Genomic DNA, 23,748 nt, shown 5'->3' with positions numbered 1-23,748 from the left:
AAATGCTTAACCTAATCTAATCACGCCACACATATAAGAATGACTATTTTTAACAAATGCATGATAAAATTCATGGAAAGCTTTCCACTTTTCTTCAATGCCCATATCTAGTAAGTCCATTAAACAGAGGGAGAAAATAAGATCGTTATGAAAGGAGGAACTAGACTATTACTGCTGTCAGAGTTCCCCAAGGCATTTCACAAATGACTATTATTTTCAACTTGACTACTAAAGATATGAAAGAAAATAAGATATAGAGAAGGCAGTCTTCTCTGAAAAATACAGCCCTTTACTTACCATCTTCTGCTAATATCTTGGCTGCATCTTTATCCTCTTCCCACTTCCCAGTCACGAAGCAATCTCTGATACTGTTCATAACCTTATACAGAAAAGTCAGCACTTAGTTGACAGGTTCCAATCATTCAACAAAATAACTGCTATTGAGAAACAGAAGGTGATAGCTTCCCTTTACATACTTTTCGAGACACTTCTATGGACATTCTCATTCCAGATGGCCCTATGAAATAGCTCTATCTTGATGTAGATGGTGTAACAACAGGGATAAAAACATAAATATCATAGCATTAACCAGTGGATAGGGAAAATACGATTAGCCCACTGACTTCATGGGTAAACAAACAGATATTAACTAATTTGTTACTTCAGACTTATCACGGCTGTTTGAAAACTTAATTCCTGTAGCCAATGATAATATTCTGACAAAGACAATACGTCTCATATGAGCACAATAGTGCAAAGAGTACTGATGAGGTTCCCAGTTCCAGATCTGCCAGATCATCCAATATACACATGAAGTGGACATTGGGCGCATCTCTCAAATATAGACTAAAACTTGTACACAACTCTCTGTTTCAGAGTGTTTCCTGGGGAACCTGACCTAAGACAGCACTTGTCACTCACTGCCAAGGCCTCAGAAGCACACATATAGAAATCTTCACATAGGTCCTGGCTTTCAATCAGATTTTGATCATGATTCATATTTTTCATACACAACCTCATTCTCAAAGAGCAGCCTTGAAGCTAGCATGATTATAATGGATGCAAAAGCAAATTCGCTCATTTACTCATTCCTTCATGCCTATAATCACTCACTAAATATTTACTGAATATTTACTCTGTGGTCAAGCTTTGCGGGCACTAAACAGTGAACTGTTCCAAGAAGATCCTTGCTTTTAGGAAGCAAGTTAACAATAGTTGACTTAAAGGAACCGGGGTCCAGATAAAGTTTTAAAAATAGACCCTCTATGATACAAGTATTCAACAAACTAGGAATAGAAGGGAACTTTCTAAATCCGATAAAGGGCATCCATGAAAAACCCACAGCTAGTAGCATACTTAATGGTGGAAGACGGAGCTTTCCCCTGAAGATCAGAAGTAAGATAAGGATGTCTCCTCTCACCACTTCTATTCAACACTGAACCAGACCTTCCAGCCAGGACCATTAAGCAAGAAATTGAAATAAAAGATGTCCATTTTAGAAAGAAAAACTATCACTATTCACAGGTGATATGATCCTACATGTAGAAACTCCTAAGGAACACACTGAAAAACTATCCGAGTAAATGAGTTCAGCAAGGTTGCAAGATACTAGATCAATACACAACAACAAATTTTATTTCTATACACCAGGAATGAACAATCCAAAAATGAAATTCACAGAACAGTCCCTTCCTTTTACAATAGCACCAAAAAAAGAATAAAATACTAGGAATAAATCCAACAAAAGAAGTGCAAAGTTTATACTCTGGTAACTACACAACATTCTTGAAAGAAAAGATCTAAACAAGTGGAAAGGCATCGGTGTTAACAGATTAGACAATGGTAAGATATCAATACTATCCAAAATACAGATTCAGTATAACCCCTATCAGCATCCCAGCTTGTTTCTTTGTAGAAATGGAAAAGTTGATTATAAAATATAGAAAACCCAAGGGATCCAGGTAAGACAAAACAATCTTGAAAGAACAAAGTCAAGGGATTCACACTTTCTGATTTCAGAAATTACTACAAAACAATAGTAATCAAATATTATGGTACTAGCATAAGGACAGTTGTATAGCTCAATGGAATACAGTTACGAGTCCATAAATAAGCCCATTTATCTATCTATGACCAAGTGATTTTTACCCAGGGTGCCAAGACAAGGCAATGGGGGAAAGAATAAGATTTTTCAACAAATGGTGCTAGGACAACTGGATATCCACATGCAAGAGAATGAAGTTGGACTCACATCACACCAAATATAAAAATTAACTCAAAATGTAGCAAAGACCCAAGTTTAAGAGCTAAACTACAAAGCACAAAATCACAGGAGTAAGTCTTCCTGATCTTGGATTTGGCAATGGTTTTTTAGGTATGATACCAAACATACAAATAACAACAAAAATGTAGAGAAATTAGATTTCATCAAAATTCAAAACTTTGTGCTTCAAAGGGCACAGAAAAGACAACCTACAGAATGGGAGAAAATATTTGTAAATCACATATCTGATAAGGGACTTGGATCCTGAATACAGAAACAACTTAAACTTAGACAACCCAATTTTTTAAATGGGCAAACAATATAAATAGACATTTCTTCAAATAATATATACAAATGGCCAATAAGCACAAGAAAGATACCTAACATTATTAGCCATCAGGAAAAGGCAAATCAAAAGTGCAATTAGTTATGACTTCACACCTCCCAGAATGATTATAACAACAAAAAACAACAACGAAATAGGTGATAACAAGTGTTGGTGATGTTATTCTGATGTGGAGAAATCGGAAGCTACGCACACTGCTGGTGGGAATGCAAAATGGGTAGCCACTTTTGAAAAGAGACAAGGGAGAACGTATAAGAAAAAACTTTACCTGTTTTCAGTAGTCAATAGAAACAAGTATAATGCTAGACACCTTCTGTGTGTAACTGGGATAAAGTAAATGAGTAATTATACAACTTTCTAATTTAATCATCTTCCAATTCAAACAGGGAATAATTCTCCAGTGGAAAAACAGAGATATAAATGTAAGATAAAAGAGGTTAAGTAAAAACCCTGTAGTCCTGAATCTGAATTGGAAATGTACACATGAATTCTCCCAGCTCTGGTTACTGAAGAGGCCTAGAAACAATCAGGACTTCTTATGGCTGTTTCCAAGTCTGGCATCAGAAATGTACAAGATGATGCTGGAACATCTTTTCCTATCAGACAGCAATAAAGCAGTCAAGGACTCCTAGGGTCATGTCAAAAGGACCCAGGAGCCAATATGAAGAGACTCCCACTGGCCACAGATGAGACAAATATGGTCATCAGTAAGGATAACAAGTGCAGTGGCAGAAAACACATCAACTATATTTAAATCCAAGTTAAAAATAGAACTTAAAAAAAAAAGTCACCTTTGGACAATCATTCTGAAAAAAGGAATCAAGTATTTTTACTGCTTATATGGAACTGGGTAACCAAATAGTAGACGAGAAGTTTCTCTTTATAGAAGTATTTCAGCTAACAAGCGAAGAGAAATTTGAACAAAATATTACCATTTTACATCCTTAATAAATTAATGGATCTAAGCATTGAACATCTATAGCTGCTAACAGCACAAGGTGATTTTGTGTGTCTCCTAATGAAAAAACACTACAACCTAGGAAGTAGTCTTGAAAACAAAACAATAACAACAAAAAAACCACCTAAATCTAATCAAACTTCTAGATGTGCTATCCATGGGTAGCTACAACTATTACATGGTAACTTACATTCTAATTAATTGAGATTAAATAAGACAAATAAAATTAAAAATTTTGTTTTTCTGTCTCATAGCCACATTTAAAGTGCTCAGTATTTTAAATAATATATACAAATGACCACACTGGACAGTTCTTTACAGATCATTTCCATCACCACAGACATCTCTATTGGTATTGCTCTGTATCAATTTATAGAAAATACAGAGAAGAGTGGAGCCTGACAAACTGCACATGGGGATGCGATGCAACTCAGGACACCCAGAATATGAGAAACTCTATACATCAAATACTTGGTTTCTTAAACAAGTGAAAAGGTAAGGGGAAAAAAAAGAGATGACTGGAGGGGAATATTGTAGATTAAGAGACTTAAAAGGCAGAGAAAAACAAAGAAAGATAACCTGGTAAACTAAAACAAACCCTGGTGTTTACTGATGTATACTTGGAAGATGAAGTTATAAAGAAAAGAAGAAATGATTACTATAGGAGTCACTGTTCCTTCTGCAGGGAGGAGAGGTCTATGACTGGGGTTGATACATGGAGTTACAGAGGTACTCACCTAATAATCCATTAAGTTAAACAATTATTTTTATGCGGTTTTCTATAATCTGTGTTAAATTTTACCATAAAAAATGGCTACATAAAATCTCATAAAGTGCATAAAACTGCTACCCAGTGAATTAATATAGATAATATGATAGTGAGTGGGCTTCCAAAGGAGTGACCTTTCAGCTAAACTGAATGATCAGAAGCCAGCCTTGGGAAGATCAGAAGAACATTCCAGAAGAGAAAATAGAGCACAAGAAATTCAAGATGGGATTAAACGTGGCAAGTCTGAGAACTGAATGAATTCTCCAGTGTGACTAGAGAGGTGAGCAGGGAAAGAAAATCTACCACTGTCATGAATTGCTGTTTGCTTACAAATGGTAGAAATTATAAAAGTTAACTTCTGGGACACTAGGTATCTCCTAGTTATAAAACACAAAGTATCTCAAATGTATGAAAACTTACGTGTAATGCTTCAAAATAAAGATTTATAATACTATTCACACTAAGAGTTGAACACTTTCCTTTTTTCCATAACACATGCACATGGTCTGACTAAACTCAGAACATATTATTGCTTAGAATGCATGAAACATTCACTCCAACTGCTGGAGAAATGTCCTGCTGTGTCATAAAAATACGAAGCTAGTAACAGGCAATATTGAAATCACATAATCTTCTTTTAGAACAATTCCCTCATTCTCTCATAAGTCACATATTCATACTCAGCCTTACCTCCTCTAAATCCCAGTCATGGGGCGCCTCCACGTGAAATCTGGAGCAATCCAAAGAGTCAGCCTTGTGCTTACACTCTCTGGCAGGCTGGCTGACACGAAACAACCCTCCAAGCTCTTCCCTGGTATCACCATCTTCTTCTTCTTCATTATCCTCTGTCACTAAAGAAACCGCCATGATAGAAAAGTGAGAACAGATCTACCCACTAGAGGACTCAGGACTGAGGGTCCCTGTTTGTGGTAAGTATGGTGGTGCCCCTGAGCGCATCAGCCACAGACAGAGAAGGCCAAGGAACTCCTGCTCAACGTCTGGAGGGCAGCTGCCCTCCCGCAAGCCAGCAGCAAAGTGTGCACTGAGGAGGGAGAATGCTAGGGCTTGGGGGAGGGAAGAGACACTTAAAGGCAGAGTTTTCAATTATCATAAAGAGTTCTTCTTGAAGGGCACTGAGTCTCTAATTAGTAACAGCACTAAGGCAAAACCTGAATGGAAATCAGTAAACACCAACCCTCCGATTAAATGCTCCTAGCTCACATATACTCCTTGGCCTTGTTCTAATCACAAAATAAGGACCACAATATCAGGTTCACCGCTTTATATTTATTTTTTGCATCACTGCGTCAAGCTCTTTTCAAAAAGAATATATAGACGTATTAATAAAATACAAAATCAGAGAAGGGCAAAGGGGGGAAAGAGAATGAGTTAAACACAGAGCTCATTCTCCAGAAGGGAAAAAAATGCCTTTATAGGCAGAATTATTTTTCTGGCACTAAATTCTACAAAAATTTTAATGAAAGACTTTGTATAGGAGGTACAAAATTACATAATGGAGAGTATTCTCATCAAAAGTTTTATGGCAAACCCATAAATCTATTTCTTATGACTGACTTTGGGTCCTCATGACCTGATGATTAAAAACATCTGCCAGATCTAAAGTTTGACAGCCAGAAATATCTTATGGATACCAAAAATACCACCCAAATCCTCCAACCAATTTTCTCACCCCCTTTTCAGAAAATAGTCTAAGAAACTAAAATGTTTCTAGATCTGAACCAGAGCTTCTTTTACCTGTCCCATAAATAAGCTTTCGAAGATTTGGAGCTGTTTGCTGCTGCCTCAGAAAGGCCTCAGCTGCCTTCCTGGACAGGTCTTCCTTCCACTTGAGGGCACCTGAAAGGACCAACACCAACATCGGTTAAGTCTGTTTATCTGTCCTCTCTGCTTCAAGCTCAGTGCTCATTCATTCTGAAATCCCTTTATGAGGTGCAATATTTGAACAGTTAACAAAATCTCCAGAACAGCAGACCCTCAAATGTAGACATTCAGTTTGTAGAACATTTTCAGGGCCAAGTTTATAATGGCCGTTAAATTAAATTTAAACACACCTGAAGTTTCTGTGGAATAGTTATTTTCTTCCTTGTAATCTTCTTCCTCTTTGAGTAAGTCTTCTATATCACTGGTCTCTTCGGTTAAGTTCTCTGACCCCAGTTTCTGACTACTGACCACCTGAGAAGGCCGTGGGAACTTTTTCCTAATAACCTTTTCATTTTCTGAACCCTCCTCCTCCTCTGTACTGACAGAGGAGTTTTCTTCAGATTCATCTTCGGATGCAAATGCCTCTTCAGCTGTGCAATGGCCTGAATCTGAAGTGGTGAGGGCTGCCTTTTTCACTGTCAAAGACTTCTCCAGATGCAAACTATCACTCACACCATTAGTTTGTAATGGTCCTCGCTTAGTGCCTTCTCTGACAGCCTTAGATTGTAAAATACCCCTCTCTTCCTCTGCAGTGGAGTCCTCTTCCTCACTGCTTTCATCGGCTTCCTCTGCTTCTTCTTCCACTGAGCTCCTCTCAAGGTCATCATCACTATCGGCAAACGCTGGCAAATCCACCTCCACATCCTCTTCTAGCTCAAGTTTTTGCCGTTTGATACCTTTACCAGACATATACTGTTTATCAGTCATTTCAGCATCTTCCTCCTCTTCTGTCTCATCACTAGAGCTATTTTCCAACCTGTCACCTTCAGACATTTCTTCATCATCTTCATCATCACTGTCTCCAGACTCATCTTCTTCATCTCCAAAAACGGCTTTCCGACGCACTCGCCCAGTTTTCAAATCCACCTGCTTTTCCTCTTTTGGCATCAACAGCCTGTATTAGAAAGGAAAGCAACAGAACTCAAATTGCACAATAATTGGCTAATCTAGAAATGGAAGTCAATAAATATGCAAAGAGATAGAAAATAACCTTAAGAAATGGTTTTAAATGACACAGCACAGAGAGGAACGATTTGCTCAATACTGGAATAGTTGATAGGCAAACTCATGCACATTTCCCTAAAAACACACTCTTCAAAAGAATTTATGAAGAGAATAAAGAAATAATCTTTAAAAAAGGTCCGATTTCAGAAAGAAATTGCTCAAAAGGGAAGTGAGTATTTAACAGATCTTTTAGAAGACTCATTATTTCCAAGTTTGAAACAGAAGATCCTTAGAGGAATGGCTGACTCCAGGTCCAAGGCAGGGAAAGTACAAAGTAAGCCTGGAACGCCCTATTGTGTCAGAAAGCAAGAAGAAGGCAAGGGCTAACAGGGCCATGCCAAAAGGACAAAGACAGACTAAAGGCATCACAAAAAATAATGATAGTAATGGGATAATAACAGATGAAACTTTCTAATAAAGTCCATTAGTCAACAGTGATGCTAAAATAAGAGTGGTAAGTTAAACTCTTTGTTAAAGAATGCCAGCCAACAAATGGAGAAGGAACAACACGTTAAGAATAATGCCATTCTGAAATCACCAATGCAATACTTGATAAAGAAGAATCATCAAGATGTCAAAACTATGGGATGAAATAAAAAACAATCAAGCTATTTAACAGCAGTATTTATGAAATTGTGAAAAAAAATTAGAAAAATTGTACTAAAAATGGATAACTTAAAATATATCAATAATAATAAAATGATGATTATATAAAGAGAACATATAGAAACAGGAAATGCTCACAATGCACATATAAAACTTTACACGTATTATGACTGTAACCATGTTAGCGTATTCATGTACACAAGGATTAGAGGAACACTCAACAATGAAAATAGTTAGCTAGCAACATTGATCATAATAGCAGGGGTCTTCTATTGATATTTCTTATCCATGAGACATCGTGGTAAGTAGTATAGTGTGTCCTATTGTATTTAATTATCACAACTCCTATGAGATATCAGGAAATTAAGGCTTAGAGAGATTGATTTCCCAAAACCAGTAGTCCTATCGCACTTAATTACCATGCTATATACCACCTGCTAGTTGGAGGGCAGCAGGTGAGTTTCCCCAAAAACTTTTTCCTGCATTTATACATACTTAGAATTATAAACTAATCTCGTTTTCAGACTAATTTTTAGTGGGAGTCATAAATCACTATAATAAAACCAAAACACCCACTATGTATAGGTATACAAATTCCCAATTCTGACTAAAAATAATTCACATAAGCCAGATATTAGTGGAAATCAACCCACAGAAGACATTACAACGCAATATAAGTAAAAATTTTAGAGACAACACATGTGGCTTCCGGACAGCCACCTGAGCAAGCTTCCTGACTCTGCTTGCTATTTTGGCCATTAAAATAAAGCCAAGTGGCCTTAGGACTCCTAAGAAACAAATCAACCAATGGAAAGGTTTTGTGATATTCAAGGAATACTCTGAGTTTGTAAAAACTGAATCCCGTATATTATTTCAAGAAAATACTTACACATGATGTTCACATAAGCGAAGAGCCCTCAGAAACACATGCACGTACAAAGTAAAGCAAAGCAAAGCAAAACCAAACAGCCTGGAATGAATCCCACCAAAATGTTTTATGATGGCAGAATTATGTGTGATATAATCTTCTATAATTTTTTTTATTAAAAATAGAAAAATAGCAAACTTACCCTTGATTATCTATATCCTCTGACCCCAGCGGTTTGGAATCAGAAAAAAGTGTCACTCTACTTGAAGCCATCTTGGCATCAATAGTGGAATGGGTGGAAATGAGACTCTGGACCAGTTCATGGGTGGGCCTCACCTCCTCCTGTCAAGGCCACCAAGAAAGAAAGTGAGGAACGCACAAGGATGCTGAAGAAAAATACACTGGTTTCAATCAGTTTCTCAAAATTACCCTAAACACCATTCCTGAGAACCTTTCTTACTGCTTCAAAAAAAAAAAAAAAATCTTACAACAAAGCCTAAAATTGATTGCTCTCTCATTAAACTTTTCCAAAGTTCATGGAGTATACAATCTAATAACCTAAATACAGAGGTGCCAGTGCTACAGAAAGCATTTATTTTGGCCCAATAAAAAAATCCCATTTCAGAACAAAGAAATTAAAAATCTGAAGTTTACTTTTTTTTATTTGTTGTCTTTTTATACAAAAATTTTATTCAAGGAATTTACTGCATAAAAGATCCCTCCCAGTGAGCAAAGCTGCATGTGTGAGGGCACTCACTAAAGCACTGCTCCAACCAGGGGAAACTGGGGGTGAGCCCCACGGACCTCCAAGGATTGGTTCAGTAAAGGAGAGTTATCGATACAACGAAATACTACAGTTATAAAGAGATTGGAGCATCTCTACAAATACTAACAGGGGAAAAATGGCATCACATATTCTTAGGTGCCCCCAAAAAGTTGCAAGAGCATTTATAGTTGGATCCCATATAACAAATACTACTGCTCTCTCTCACACACACACAAATACCACACAGATGGTGTTTACATATAATGTATAATAATCTAAAGATATATACAATATAGTCTAAATAAACATGTGTATGTTTAGAGAGAAAGAGAAAGAAAAAGACCAAAGAGAGCCAGAAAACACACTGATTTTGTATAATGAGAAAGCAGAAAGTATGCCAAACTGTTTCCAAAGCTCACACTGGGAGACGTGGGTCCCCTGTGTATCTTGGCAGCAGGGAGGTACGGAGGACATGACTTTCACCTTCTGCTTGGTGTAGTTAAGTGTTCCGTATATTTACAAGACACACAAAGATAAAAAGCTTCAGTAAACAAAGGCTGACTACAGTACTTCCCGTGACTTTCCCCTCACCGATTCCTGGAAGCCGTGGCTGCCCCCAAGGTCGACGTAGACAGCATCTTTGTCATACAGCACACCACCAACTCCAGACAGAGGTGCATACACCAACTTTTCTTTCTCATTTAAACAGCGCTTCTTTTGTTGTTCAGGACGCGCACAGGGGTCTGGGAGGAAACTGACGTCACTCACAGCAAAATCTCCTACACCTGGAAGACAGACCCAGGAAGATGGCTTCAGCTGACAAGTGACCGCCGGCAGAAATGGCCCACAGTCAGAAGGCTTCAGCCACAACAAAGGCATTGGCTGACACCAGCACTGTGCCTCTCTAGCTAAACACCACCATCAGAGCGGAGGAAATTTGGTCAACTTAACCCCTTTGCTGAACGATGCAGAGCTGACTTACTCTTAAACCCTCCAGCAAGATGAAGCATCCTGAGAAATAAAGTCATCCCAAGAGCTCTACAAATACAGTATATTTTACCACAAAAGGATACCTGGCATGTGAATTTGGCTTTTATTTTTCAAATGTGCTCCTCTTAAATAACCATAAAGAGACACCTTTCGGTCACACTTGCTATTTGTTCGGATATCTTCTGGGTTTGTCAAATCTTCCATCCTGGAAAAATAAGACTCAATTATACCGCAGAAATTAATGTCAAAGTTCCTATATCTCTCTTCACATTTCAATGATTCATCACATTCAGCATTTCACTAAACATATTGTTTAGAAAATTATAGAAAACAGAGAAGTAAGAACAGTTCACCATCTACCAGAAGAAAAGGTGCAGACACATGACTGCCTCTCTCTCAAGCTCTACATGATACACACTCCATAAGCAAGATGCCAAAAATGGGGAATGACATACACCTGGGGTTACAGAAGAGTGGAGAACATATCCAGAAAAACTGTTTCTGGAAGATTAAGCTTTGATTTGGGTTTTTGAGTGTGGCTTGGATTCTGGCAGGTGGAGAAAGGGCATTCTAGCCCAAGAAAAAAAATACGAAAAAAGCATAAAGGAAGGAAAGCACAGGGCACATCTGAGTGACAGGAGCAGCGTGATCCAAAGGCAGCATCACTGAAAATGAAGGCTACATCCTGTAGCCTTAAATGCTTCAAAATCCTCACATTTTTCTAAACATTTATTCTTTATTTACTCCTGAAGCCATAGCATCTTTAAGAAAGGATACGAAAAAGCAGGTATTTCCCATCAACTATATTTCTCTCTCCACTGTTTAAAACTAAGACAAAATAAGCTCTAGTACTGTTCCTTTTCTAACCTTTTTCGCTTTGAAACATATGGGTCAGGAAGAAGTTTACATTCACTTTTTACCTGTCTGCAAGAATATAAGGGTGAGACGTTTGCCATGTAAGAGGCCTAAACTTCATAACTGTAATAAAACGGCCCAGATTATGAATTTCTTGGTTTTGATATTCTCCATGCACCATTCCAGAAAGGTAGAACAGCTTGGCACCCTAAATATTAAAAATTAATTAATTAATTAATCAATTAAATTTCAACTGAATTTTTGTCACTACCACACCAAAATAAAGGCCTCTAAACAAGAAGCAATACTGAATAGATGTATGTGTATGTATGACTGAAACATTATGCTGTATACCAGAAATTGACACAACATTGTAAACTGAAAATTAAAAAAAAAAAAAAAAAAAAAAAAGCAGCAGCAGCAACGGTAAGAAAGGGAGACTTCTAGCAACCCACTGTGCCAATGCTTCCAGAAGGCCTCTGGCTTCTTTCAGGACTCATCTTGTTAGGGCTTTGTAGGGACAGAGCTGTAGATGTATTTAGTTTCAAGTCAAGCAGTGACATCTGAGTGCAGCATTGCACAGGAGAAATGAGGCTCCTGGGCACCAAAAAAATTCTGTGACCAATGGGACCCAGTGGTCTCGGGGAGAGGAAGCAGTGGCAGTGTGTGTGCAATACAGTTCTTGGTCCTGTGACAAGGAAAAACTTTGGACAAATTCTATTAAATCACAAATCCAAAAGACATATAGCCAGACGCTGCCTCGTGCTGGTGCTGGGGGAAGCAGAGATAAATAAGACACACCAAGAGGCCCAGAATGAAGACTATCGTGAGGAAATATTCCAGGGATTATGAACAGATATATAAAGGAAACGAAGGAGGCGATCCTGTAGAGAGGTTTGTTAATCTCTCCTTTTCATTCTATTTTTAAAGGATTATAGTACTCTTCCTACCGGGTAGACTTCTGTCCAGAACCTGTGTTTTAATCTCTTCTTTGTCTTCTTCAGTTGCTTATTATGCTTGAAGGAGTCTAGGTGAGTGAGAATGCCCATAATTTTAGGAAAGCCATGTACTTGACAGATGTTTAGAAACTCAAATGTTTCCATTTCAAACCCAAAGCTGGCATCTATAAGCATCAGAACCTAAAAACAGAAGAGAAACAAAATTTCTCAAGGAGGCTACCCAAAACAGACCATCATCAAACAATGGCCCACGGGTCAAATCTGGCCCGTCACCTGTTCTGCAACTAAAGTTTTACCGGAACACAGACATATTAATTTCTTTATATTGTCTGCAACTGCTTTTGCATTACAACCACAGCTAAGTAACTGCAACAGAAACTGTGACCCGCAAAGCGTAAAATATTTACTATCTTTATATACAGTCCTTTGTTGAAAAGTTTGCCTACTCCTGCTCTAGATTAAATTAAACAATTACTTTAGGGAATCACCATGATAAAGAAAACCTTCTGACCTGCTCTACAAGGCAAGCTTGAGACAATATCAACCACATTTCAATAATCTGGATATATGAGAAATAACTCAGAAAAGGCTAGGTCTAATTTGGTCCTTAACCTGAAAAGTTTTCACTTCAAGAAATATTTTTCTGTTAAGTATTTTTAAGCCAAGCAACACATCTCTGATGTCCAAAAAATGGGAGGATGTGGTAATCAATGAAAAACATAAAAAATGTGAAATTTTTTGAACATTTTTTTCAATCTTCTAACAGAAAAAAGAGTTTCTCACTGGGAGGTATGTAGTAGGAAAGCTCTATCTTTCTTATATTAATTTGTAACATCCAACTGCTCATCCATAAACAAAGGATAGTTTTGAACAGTAATCTATAAGAAAATGTAAGCAAAGACCAATTTTTTATATTTATGACTCTTCAAACATGCAAAACAACTTCAGAATTGATTCCTGGAGACTTAAAACATCTCTGTCCTCATCTTTCTGGAGGTAACGTAAAAAAAACCTAACCCCAAAACAAAAAATTAATCTTTGATTAAACTAGGGGACATTTAGAGCCTTAAAACAGAAAATACATGAAGGCAGGCCACGGGGCATTGTGAGAAAGCACAGCTGTGTGGGCTGGCTGTGGAATATCCCTACACCTCATCTGACACCATGGACTGCCAGGGAGCAAGTAGCTAGATGTAGGGTCCGAAGAATAAGTGGCAAACAGTCCCTTAGCTGACAATCTTTGTCAGCTAAAGATAAGTGAGCCTTTATTACTACTCCAATGTACATACACGTGCCCGCACACACACACACACACACACACACACACACACAGGTCCACGTACCCAGTGTGCCTTCACTGTGACTTAGGAAGCTTTATGACAGCCCAGAACAGAGCAGTCAACATTAGCCAGGTGAAATAAATAATGGTACATACAACAGAATAGTTAAAAAGAATGAGTCTGAGCTTATCTTATACCTTCAAGACATACTAAGGGAAAACAAGCAAAGCACAGAACAGCATGTATGATAAACAGTGTGTGCTCTAAGAGTTGTACATATATTTATGATCTGGAAGGATACCGCTGAAGAGAACTGAGAGACTAAGGGTCAGAGAAGGAAAGCAAAAGCATGCATCGTGCATATCCCATACCCTGAAGTACAGTTTGAGTATTTTTGGGCAAATGTGTGTGTTCCTTTTTAAATTTTAAAAACATGTATATGAAAAGCATCTTTCTTACTATGTGTATGCTTTTAAAATTAGTATATGGTATATGTTACATAAAAGAAATTAATGACATGCTTAATTGTTTCAATCATGTCAAGTATACAAGATTTAATAACACTGTGCTATTTTGTGTGGCCAATGACATACTTATTTTTATTAATTGCAGAATTACATAAGCAAAATGTGAATGGTACTTAGTTTCTGGATATTAAGATGGCACAACTATAATAACTATATTAAATTACTTTTTATTTTATTTTTTAGGAGACTTCCTGAACCAAAGGATAAAACCTGCATCTTCTTTGTCACCAATGAAAATGAATAAGAAAATCCAACATATCTGTCACCCCACACTTCCTAATCAATATGGTTTAATTTTTTTTCTTTTTAGCTTTATTTTTGCTAGTTTAAAAGGTAATTAATGAACATGACCATTTTATAAATGCATTCATGGCTGCACAATTTCCATATGCTGAGTACTGTCTAGATTTTCCACTATAAACTTTGACAACTTCTCAAGGGTAATCCATGTACTTATTTTTACCATAATTATTAAGAACGGAGTTCCTGATACCATCAAGAGCAAAGTTCCCAGCCTCAGATAAATTACTTAACTTCCAGGAGCCTCGATTTCATCATATGTAAACTGGAGACCCAGTTACCTCTAAGGCATACTGGGGGATTTGATGAGCTAAATTTGTAGAAAGCCTTTAGCACAGTGCCTAGCAAAGGTCCAAAAAATGATACTTTCATTAAAAGTTTTCTCTGTCCTATGGTTTGCTTTTAGATTTTAGAATACATTTCATTATGTGCATTCCATTTATATTATTTATCCATTTATTATAACAATTATTATTATCATTATCATCAATTCAAACACATCTATTGTATCCCTGATGATACTCATCATTCCTTTAATAATCATAAACCTCTTCCCTTCAACATGGGATAAACAACCTATCACAATGCAGCAAGTCCCCACCAGAAATCCATGCCATCCCCAATAACTTACCAGATCTGCTACTTTAGCCAGATCAATCATCATGTTAATGTCACACCCACATTCAATAATGGTGAGTCTGCGCTTTTTACCTGTAAGTAGAAAGATAAAAATTTTACTTTTAAAAACCTTGGAAAAAAATCTATTAACTCTAATTATCATTTTTAATTGCATCCACTAAAGCACCTTACACACTTACAAAGAGTATACCAGAAATTCATTTGCAGAGGAGAAAACTGATCATAAAAAATTAATTCCATCTTAGTTTTCTTGCTATGTTCACTAATTTTAAAATAATACCAAAAGACCAGCCATATGAATCAAGTGCTCAAACAGGTACAGTTCCAATTGGAATGGGCAGACAAGTAGGCTTCATGATGGTCATGATCCTCCTTTTCAGCAGTGGGCCAATGCTTCTCTCTCTAATAAAGTTTCCTCTGTTCTCACCACAGCTAAAACATCTAAGCCTAATGCAACAGAATGTCCATGGCATAATCATTATTTCTAAATTAAGTTAAAAGAAATCAGTCAAAATAATAGAATGCCTTAAAAAGAAAAGCCTCAATCCAACTATATTATTGCTCTAATAAGAGATTTCAGATTCTACCACTGCCATTTGGGAATCTGCTTCAGCTTCCCTAAAAGTTTAGAAAGGTCACCATTTCCCAGAGCAGACAAGCTCTCACAGGAAAAAAAGAGAAAAACTCCCTCACTTCCACAAGAACATGGCTTCATGTGGGCAAGCCTGGTATGCAGCAGGTACTCACTATCTGTTAAAGGAAGGTGCTCACTCTGACCAAGCCAGCCTGCCCAGGCCTGCCAAGCCCTTCAGAGGACCACAGCTGGCAAATCCATACAGCAGTCAGAAGAAGGTATACGTCTACATCATTATTATCTATCCTTTTCTGAAGCTACAACCACCTTACTAAAAGTACAAGAGTGGTAATATGAAGTGACAATATTACTTTAACATTCACCAGTCAAGAAAATATTCAAAAAAGACACGCATGTCCCCCAGATGACAGGATGTGCCACATCAGTCTTTGACAGCACTCTCCTACCTGACACGATTGTTACAGGGCCCCGGATCTCAGTCAGCTTCTGCCTGGTGAAGTTCCGAATGAGGCACTGGATCAAAGTGCTCTTTCCAACTTTTGGAGGCCCCATCACCACCACCACTATTGGTGGGGGCTCCAGTGGAGTTCGATCAACCACTGGAATGTGATGCTTTTTTGTCTTCAAATCCTGAGTTCTATTTATTTACAAAAAAAAAAAAGTAAATTCACTTTCAAAATATAAAAGGCATCACCCCTAGAAGCAAAGATTTTCAAGACAGCAGAACAGACAATATGTGAACACAATTAACTTGTTATCTTCTAGCCCCAATCCAAATAACCACTTCAGTAACTATATACAACAGATTGACTTCAACAGTACAGTGCTGAAAACCATATACACCTTAAGTCTGGTTGCTTTGTTAGTTGACTGTACTAGTTTAAAAAGAAAACAATAAGGCAAACGTGGAGGTAGTGTACCATAATAAATAAGAGCTGAGGCTTTGGAGTTAACTTTGGCTCTTCTACTGGGAAAATGGAATTCAATAATGGTTAAATTACACTGCCTTTAACGTACATATAATAAGCACTCATTAGATAAAGCTTTTTAATACTACATATTACAATTATATGAAACATATCCAGAAAATGTAATACCACATCTATTAACCCAGAAATTAAAGTTTACAAATACTATAAATAAACTCTCAAGCTTCTCTCTTGGGCAAAAAAAGCCAGTAAGTGTGCAGATGCTAGAGGCAAGGAAAGACTTCTTACATTTTAGTTAAAAAAATACAGCATGCATCTCCATGTCCTTCAGAGTTGGGACAGATTCATGAACCCAAATATCTGGAGAGGCTCCTACTGTTTAAAAAGAATAAATGGAAAAACTACTAGACTCCAGCTAAACATACCTGTGAAAGGATCTAGCCATTCGCACAGCAGACTGGACTGCAAAAGCTTTGGGGTTTCGCTTCCTGGCATCTTCCTCATCTCCAAGTTGGAGATCCTGCAAATGCCGTTTCTTCTTCTTTTCAGCTTTGGGCCCACTGTTTTTCTTTCTGTGTTTCTTCTGGTCCTTAGTCTCCATAGTGGCTTTTTACCAATTCACACGTAACTCTAATCTACACTGAATACACTGAATGGGGTAAGGATGGGGGAAACATTTTACAATCCAGAAAACACCCAGAGAAAAACAGTATATTTCATTTATCTCCTTATGGGGAGATACGCATTTGCTCACCCATTAGGGATGGAAACTGCTTAACATTATCCCCAATTTCATTTCTATTATGCTAAAAATCATTTACCTCTGCTTAGATTACTTTTTGTCTTAAATGTCTACATCAGCATTGTTCATTTCTGCAATGATGGAAATACTCTCTATTTTTTAATACAGTCACCAGCCACGTGTAGCTAGTGAGAACTTAAAATGTACCTGGTGAAATTGAGAAACTGAATTTTAAATTTTATTTAATTTTAATTAATTCAACTCTAAATTCAAATAGCCATATGTAACTAGTAGTTACCATACTAACTCAGCCCTAAATATCAATTGGACTAATGAAGTGGCTTCCAAACTTACACTATGTTTATGATAGTTTGAAAAAGTAAATCATTTTAATAAATCTCCAACATAATGGCAGTATTACTTTTAGCTACTGCAGAATCTCTAAAACTTTTACACATAATAGTCGTGTGTATACATTAAAAAAACAATAACTACGTGTGTGAAGTATGATTGGCCCTAGATGATGCCTGGACACCATACGGATTTGCAAAATCCTCACAATAATTTCTGAGAGTCCCAGGAATTCATGGCCCATAAATTGGGCATCACTGGATTATTATTATTTTTTTTAGGAAATCAGGTCACATACAATATGAGCGCTTGCTTTAAAAGGCGGGGGGGGGTGCTCATTTCATTCAATTAAGGTTCATTTCAGTTCAATAAGCATTCATATCTGCCTATAATGCGCTAGGCACTGTGCATGGAGATGGCTACAGCTATGATCTGAAATAGTGGAGGAAATCCAAACCAGTGTCTCCTGTACCATGCAGTAGGGGCCACATCAGAAGGCTGCACAACTGTTGATCGGTCAGATTTCCCACGGACAGACACCAGCGGAAATACAAAGTCCACATATACCAGCACAATGTCAAAAATACAATGGCTGGGACTTAGGAGAGCTTGGTTCTAGGAACTCTTTGACTAAACAGCTGTTGTGATTTCAGAGACATTATTTTTCTTCTCTACTATATTTTGGTTCCGAACTTGTACTGATGACGCCTTTCTCCTTTTCTTTCGGGAAGTGGGGGCACAATTTGGAGTCAACAGATCTGGCTCAGCTCTAAGCTATCTGCTAGGATTCCCCTGCCCTTTAACGACCTCTCACTTCTCCCTGACACCTCCCCTCCCGGTCCCGGCTCTGCGCGAATTCCTTCAACACTTTCCCAGCAGGTACGAAGTATGTCTGCCCGTGGCAAGAGGCGCTTCTCGGGAGCAAAGACTGTCCGGGAGGGCCGAGGGAGGACCTTACCACGCGCGCGACTCGCGACCCTCCCGGAGCCCCAGCCCTGAGGACCCCAACCATCGCGGCCTCCCCCAGCCCGCGGCCGTTACCAGGTTCACAACTGCTACTCCTCCTTCGGCCCACATGGACAGCGCCGGAAGCGGAAATGCGCTCTATGAGCAAACTCTATACGCCGGCGGGAAACAAAGGGAGCAAAAGAAAGAGTTCCGCGGAGGGACGACTTTCAGGGGAAACGGGAAAGGAAAGATCGTGATTGGCTGAGGGCGGTCTCAGGCGACGATTGAGCGGCGCACTCCACCTAAAGCAGCGCCCCGCCCCGCCGCCGCTCGGCGCTGTAGGTCTGGGTCTCGGAGCAGCGAGCGGCGCTTATGCCCGAGTTCACCCGGAGACTTCGGCGAGAGTGCCGCCTGGCATCTGTTTCCAGATGCGGGAGAAAAGCCGAAAACAGCAGATTTAGCCTGGTCACCTTGGAGTCACCAGGCCCGTCTGCTCTGAAAGCTCCAGGCACCCGTCCTCCGACTGGCCTAAAGGAGTAGCATTTGATTGGGAGTCACACTAGTTGGTCCGCTTGCTCATCCTTAAAGATGACTTAAAGAGATTTCTCGGAAGTCTTTGGTGCTGGGACCCTCTTTTGCCGGGACCAACAGTTTCTGAGGGCAGAGACAAACTCTGACCCTGCATGAAATGACTTGGCCTTTCTCTGTTCCTGGGAAAGGAGCTTTCCCTGCGGGGCTGCAGCTTCTTGCAGTTTCCTTGGAGCATAACTATCTTCCCAGGGTTCCGCCCATTCCCACCTCTCCGGTGAGCTGGGATGCGCCAATGCCTAGGGAGCTAGGTACATTTTCAGAGTTTTGGAGGTTTTCTTTTCAATATGGTCCCACCCAGGCACCTGAAGCTCACTTTTTCTACCTCACAGTACTAGACTCACTATAGTAATCGAGACCCCACTACGCCTCATGCCTTTTCAAAGCGGTCTCGTTCTCCCTCAGCATCCCACAGCTATTCGCTCTGCATACCCTGTACACTCTGTGGTGTGCTTGGGAGGCTGCTGTACAAGGCAAACACTTCCCTCATCTGTAAAGAGCTTATAATTTTGTAACTCCCTCCGACACTATCCTCTTCTTGGAGACTTCAGTATACAGGTAGATAATTCTTCTAACTTCTTGGCTCCATGGATCCCATTCTTATCCTCTGCTTTACCTCAGATTCTCACTCCCTCTGTGATCATACTCTAGGTTTTGGCAGGTCCAAGGACTGGAACTCCTGAAGCATCCCACTCTAAAACACCACCTGACTTCTTTACAGGTAACTCCCTCTGATGCTCTGAAATCAAGACTTTGTAACCCTGCCCATACCTCCAATCCAAACCGCACTACCTTCTTCCCTTGATAACTTCTCTGTCTCTAATAAACTAGCTTAAACTCCATGGTCAATCATTATCATCAGTGTCTTGCATGCTTTTTCAACTCCTTCGCCTCCCTGTCACCTCATCATACTTGCTTGGTAAAATGAGAGCCCTGGATAAACCGAATTCCCCATCTACTCCATGCTATAGCAATACAACTAAACATGGCTGGAGGAAAACCCAGAACCATGCTGAGTGTTCTCACTTTAATGATTCTAACTTTGCCTGTCTATGCCCTTCCTCCAAACGAGTATTTCATACTTCCTCTCTTCAGTCCTTCTCACCACCTCCCCCTTCCTTCTTCACTAAGAAAATGGAAGTGGAGACTACCACCACCAGAGATCTCCACCACCACATCCGCTCATGTCCCTCTCTGCTGCCTGCCTGTTACTGTAGATGAACTACCACTGTGACCACCTAAAGGAATTCTGTATTGAGTACTGGATCCCATCCTCTCTTACTACTCCAGGGCATCACTCCAGCCAGTCTATTGTCTCCTCAACATCAGCAGTTTTTACTGGACTATCCCCATCATCATCATCATACCACATGTAATTATTTGTCTCATCTTCAAAACCACCTCTTGACCCCATTTCCTATACCAGTTGATACATCGTCCTTCTACTCCCTTTGTGCAAAATTTCAGAAAAGTGTTGTCAGTATGTTTTCTGGTTCCTCTGTCCTACTTCTCTTTGATTCACTTTGCTCCCAGAATACCACCTTCTGCCCAGGCTGCTCCTTCTTAGTGGCCTTTGCTGGTTCTTTCAGCCTTGCCTGGTAACGTTAGAGCCCAGAGGGCTCAGCCTTAGTCGTCTTCTCTTCTGTGTCTATACTTACTCCCTTGGTGATTTCATCATGTCTTTAAGTTTTATATGCCCTCTGTATCTGTTATCAATTTATTGTAACTCTGCTACAGATTCACCCTTCATTGCCTACTCTGAAAAAATGGAATTAGCCCTTTAAATATTTTTCCTTTGACACTAGTGGGATCCTAGGTTTTGTCAATAGAGTGTGATGGAGAAACTTTGCAGAAAGAAGCAGTCTTCCTTCTTGGTTCTGCTGTGCTTTGGCCACACTTCTTCAGGTGGGTGACTCCTGCAGGGCCTGCTCTTCTTGTGTGTGGTGACCAGCAGCATCCCACTGCCCCATTCCCACCTCCCAGCAGTTGTGTCATGGAGTTACTCTCCTGAGACACCTCCCCTTTCTCCAGTACCTAAGAGAGGGATTTCCAACAACTTTCAGTGGTGCTGAACCACAGGGACTCCCCCTGACACTGGTGGGCCATGGCCACACCCCTTCCAATGAAGTCTGCATCTCAGCTGTTGTGGAGCAGGTGCAGGGACAGGGAATCCCTTCCTGGACCCTCCATCACCACCATTGGGTAGTGGCTGCTCCTCAGAGCCGCTATTCTTATACCCTCAAAAAATTTGGGGAGGGGGTAGGTAATCACGTTTATTAAATGGAGATACTGGGGCTTGAACCCAGGACGTCATGCATGCTAAGCATGCACTTTATCACTAAGCTATACCCTCCCCCTCCTCTATACTCTTTAGAGTTCTCTTCATACTAAGCCCATGCCTCATTGCTCCAATTCCTTGTTGTTAGTAATTCTTGGGTTTGTTTTTTTTTGCCCATTAACTCAGTACTTTTATACTCTTCTTTTATCATTTGTTTTAAATTTCTTAAATAAGAGAATTTCATAGACTGTGATATGTCACCAGTGACATATTGTATAAAATAAATTATAAGAAGAGATTAGGTTTACACACACTTTAGCAATAGGGATATGCATGATTTACTTAATAACCTGCTACTACAAGCCTTAAAATTCAGTAATTGGGAGATTAAAGGCCAAAAATATGCAGATTTGTAATAAAACACACTGCAGAATAAACCAGATATCTCTTAGCATTCGAAACAGAAAAAATAACAATATTTAATTATTAAGCAATAAAATGGTTAACATTTATTTCTCACGTGAAAGACAACTTAGTAGGCACTTTACATTTCATCTTATTTATTCCTCACAAAACCACTATCAATAAGGTATATTTTTCACTGCCAATTTATTACTAAGGAAAATGAGGCAAAGTGAGCTTTAGTAGCTGGTGATTATGTAACAGTGCCAGGGTCCAGACTTACACCAGACAGTGTGACACCAGGGCTAATACAGGAGAAATCAGAAGCTAAGATCTCCCAAGAAAATATTGCAAATACACTGAAGACTAAGCATTTGTATTACAACTCTTTCTGTAATATGAGAAAACAGAACCCAAAGTGGATTGGGCAAAAGGAGAATCTATTGAGTAACAGAACTGATAGCCCCAACAGTATAAAAAACTTCAAGAATAGCTTGATTCAAGGGCACACACAGTGGAAGCCCTCTCCATTTGCAGTTATCCTGTCCTTTATCATGAGTTCTGTATTTAGATTTCACTTGGTATCAAGATGGCTCTCAGCAGCTATATGTCCACATCCACTAGGTTAAAATCCAAAGAGGGAAGAAAAGTGGTGGGGAGGAGGGGAAAGAGATAATTCTACAGAGGTTCTAGCCTCTAATTCTGTTGAATTGTTGTAAAAGAAAAAAATCCCTTAATGATTCTTAATACAATTTTTTCCTGTTCAAGTTACTGTGTGGTTTCTCTTTCTTCTTTGGGTGCTGATCAGTACAATATCATCTGCCAACAACTTCCAATTTTATATCAGTCACTCAGACCTCTCTCCTGAACTCCAGCCACCTCCCTGAATAGCCATTCAGACGTCTAACAGACATCTCAAACATAACATGCCCTAATGGAACTAATGATCTCTCTCAAACCAGCTGCCCTGCTTTTATCTGCATTGATGGCAGTTATGTCCATAAGGTTAATAAGGCCCAAGACCTTGGACACATCCTTGTCTCCTCTCTTTTTCTATGTTCCATACTCAACTTATCAGGAAACTCCTATTGATTCTACCTTTAGAATATAACCAGAAGCTAACCACTTATCACCATCTCCAATAGTACCAGTCAGTATTACCACTGAGCCCCATCTTATCCACATGGATGACTGCATGACCTCTTAATCAGTCTTCCTGCTTCCCTTAGCATTACCCTTACCCTTGCACAGTCACTTCACCATGCAGCAGCCAGAGTGATCCTGTTAAAACATAAGGCACTGTTGGGAATTTAAATTTTGATAAGCACTTAGGAAAATGGTTTGGCATATCTATTATTACTAACCATGCACCTACTCTATAAGCCAGTGACAGAAATATATGCTGGAAGACGTACAAGAATGTTCAGAGTATTGTCCAAACTGGGAAAACCCCAAAAGTCCATCAATAAAAGCATGAATAAACTGTAGTGTATTCATATGATGGAATATGTAACAATGACAATAAGCTACCATGATCAACAACATAGATGATTTTTAGCAAAAGAAGCCAGACAGAGAGAAGAACATGTTGTATGATTCCATTTATATAGAGTTTGAAACTAGGCAAAATTAACACATGGCAATAAAGTCAAGATAATTGTTAATTTTGTAGAGAAGGGGACATATGACTCTAGGGGCCATGGGGACAGCTTCTGAAATGCTACTGATCTGTCTCCGCAGCTGGTGCTAACTGATAGGTGTGTTTACTTTGTAAATATTTATTGTGCTGTATGCTTGTGATATGTGTACTTTCTGAATGTATATTCTATTTATTTTTTAAGTT

General features: G+C 39.0%; 1 protein-coding gene across 4 annotated transcripts in view; it reads right to left on the bottom strand.

Annotated features, from left to right (window-relative positions):
* The window catches only part of BMS1 (BMS1 ribosome biogenesis factor), a 44,938-nt gene that overhangs the window by 15,083 nt on the left and 6,107 nt on the right, over positions 1-23,748 (bottom strand). The window contains exons 1-13 of one of the 4 annotated variants that reach the window (XM_072971062.1): positions 18,731-18,801; positions 17,022-17,245; positions 16,114-16,304; positions 15,065-15,144; positions 12,318-12,506; positions 11,433-11,575; positions 10,596-10,717; positions 10,114-10,307; positions 8,959-9,098; positions 6,409-7,172; positions 6,092-6,193; positions 5,027-5,187; positions 298-379 (exon numbers count right to left, since the gene is read on the bottom strand). In XM_072971062.1, coding sequence (XP_072827163.1) covers positions 298-379; positions 5,027-5,187; positions 6,092-6,193; positions 6,409-7,172; positions 8,959-9,098; positions 10,114-10,307; positions 10,596-10,717; positions 11,433-11,575; positions 12,318-12,506; positions 15,065-15,144; positions 16,114-16,304; positions 17,022-17,197 — 2,344 coding nt within the window. In that variant the 5' untranslated portion in view covers positions 17,198-17,245; positions 18,731-18,801. Of the gene's footprint in view, positions 1-297; positions 380-5,026; positions 5,188-6,091; positions 6,194-6,408; positions 7,173-8,958; positions 9,099-10,113; positions 10,308-10,595; positions 10,718-11,432; positions 11,576-12,317; positions 12,507-15,064; positions 15,145-16,113; positions 16,305-17,021; positions 17,246-18,161; positions 18,393-18,647; positions 18,667-18,730; positions 18,802-23,748 lie in introns of those variants that run through there. The other 3 variants (XM_072971065.1, XM_072971063.1, XM_072971064.1) reach the window with 3 other exon arrangements.

This window comes from Vicugna pacos, chromosome 11 (genome assembly GCF_048564905.1).
Source record: "Vicugna pacos chromosome 11, VicPac4, whole genome shotgun sequence".
Taxonomy (NCBI): Eukaryota; Metazoa; Chordata; class Mammalia; order Artiodactyla; family Camelidae; genus Vicugna; species Vicugna pacos.
This window is presented reverse-complemented; position numbering and strand designations above follow the sequence as displayed.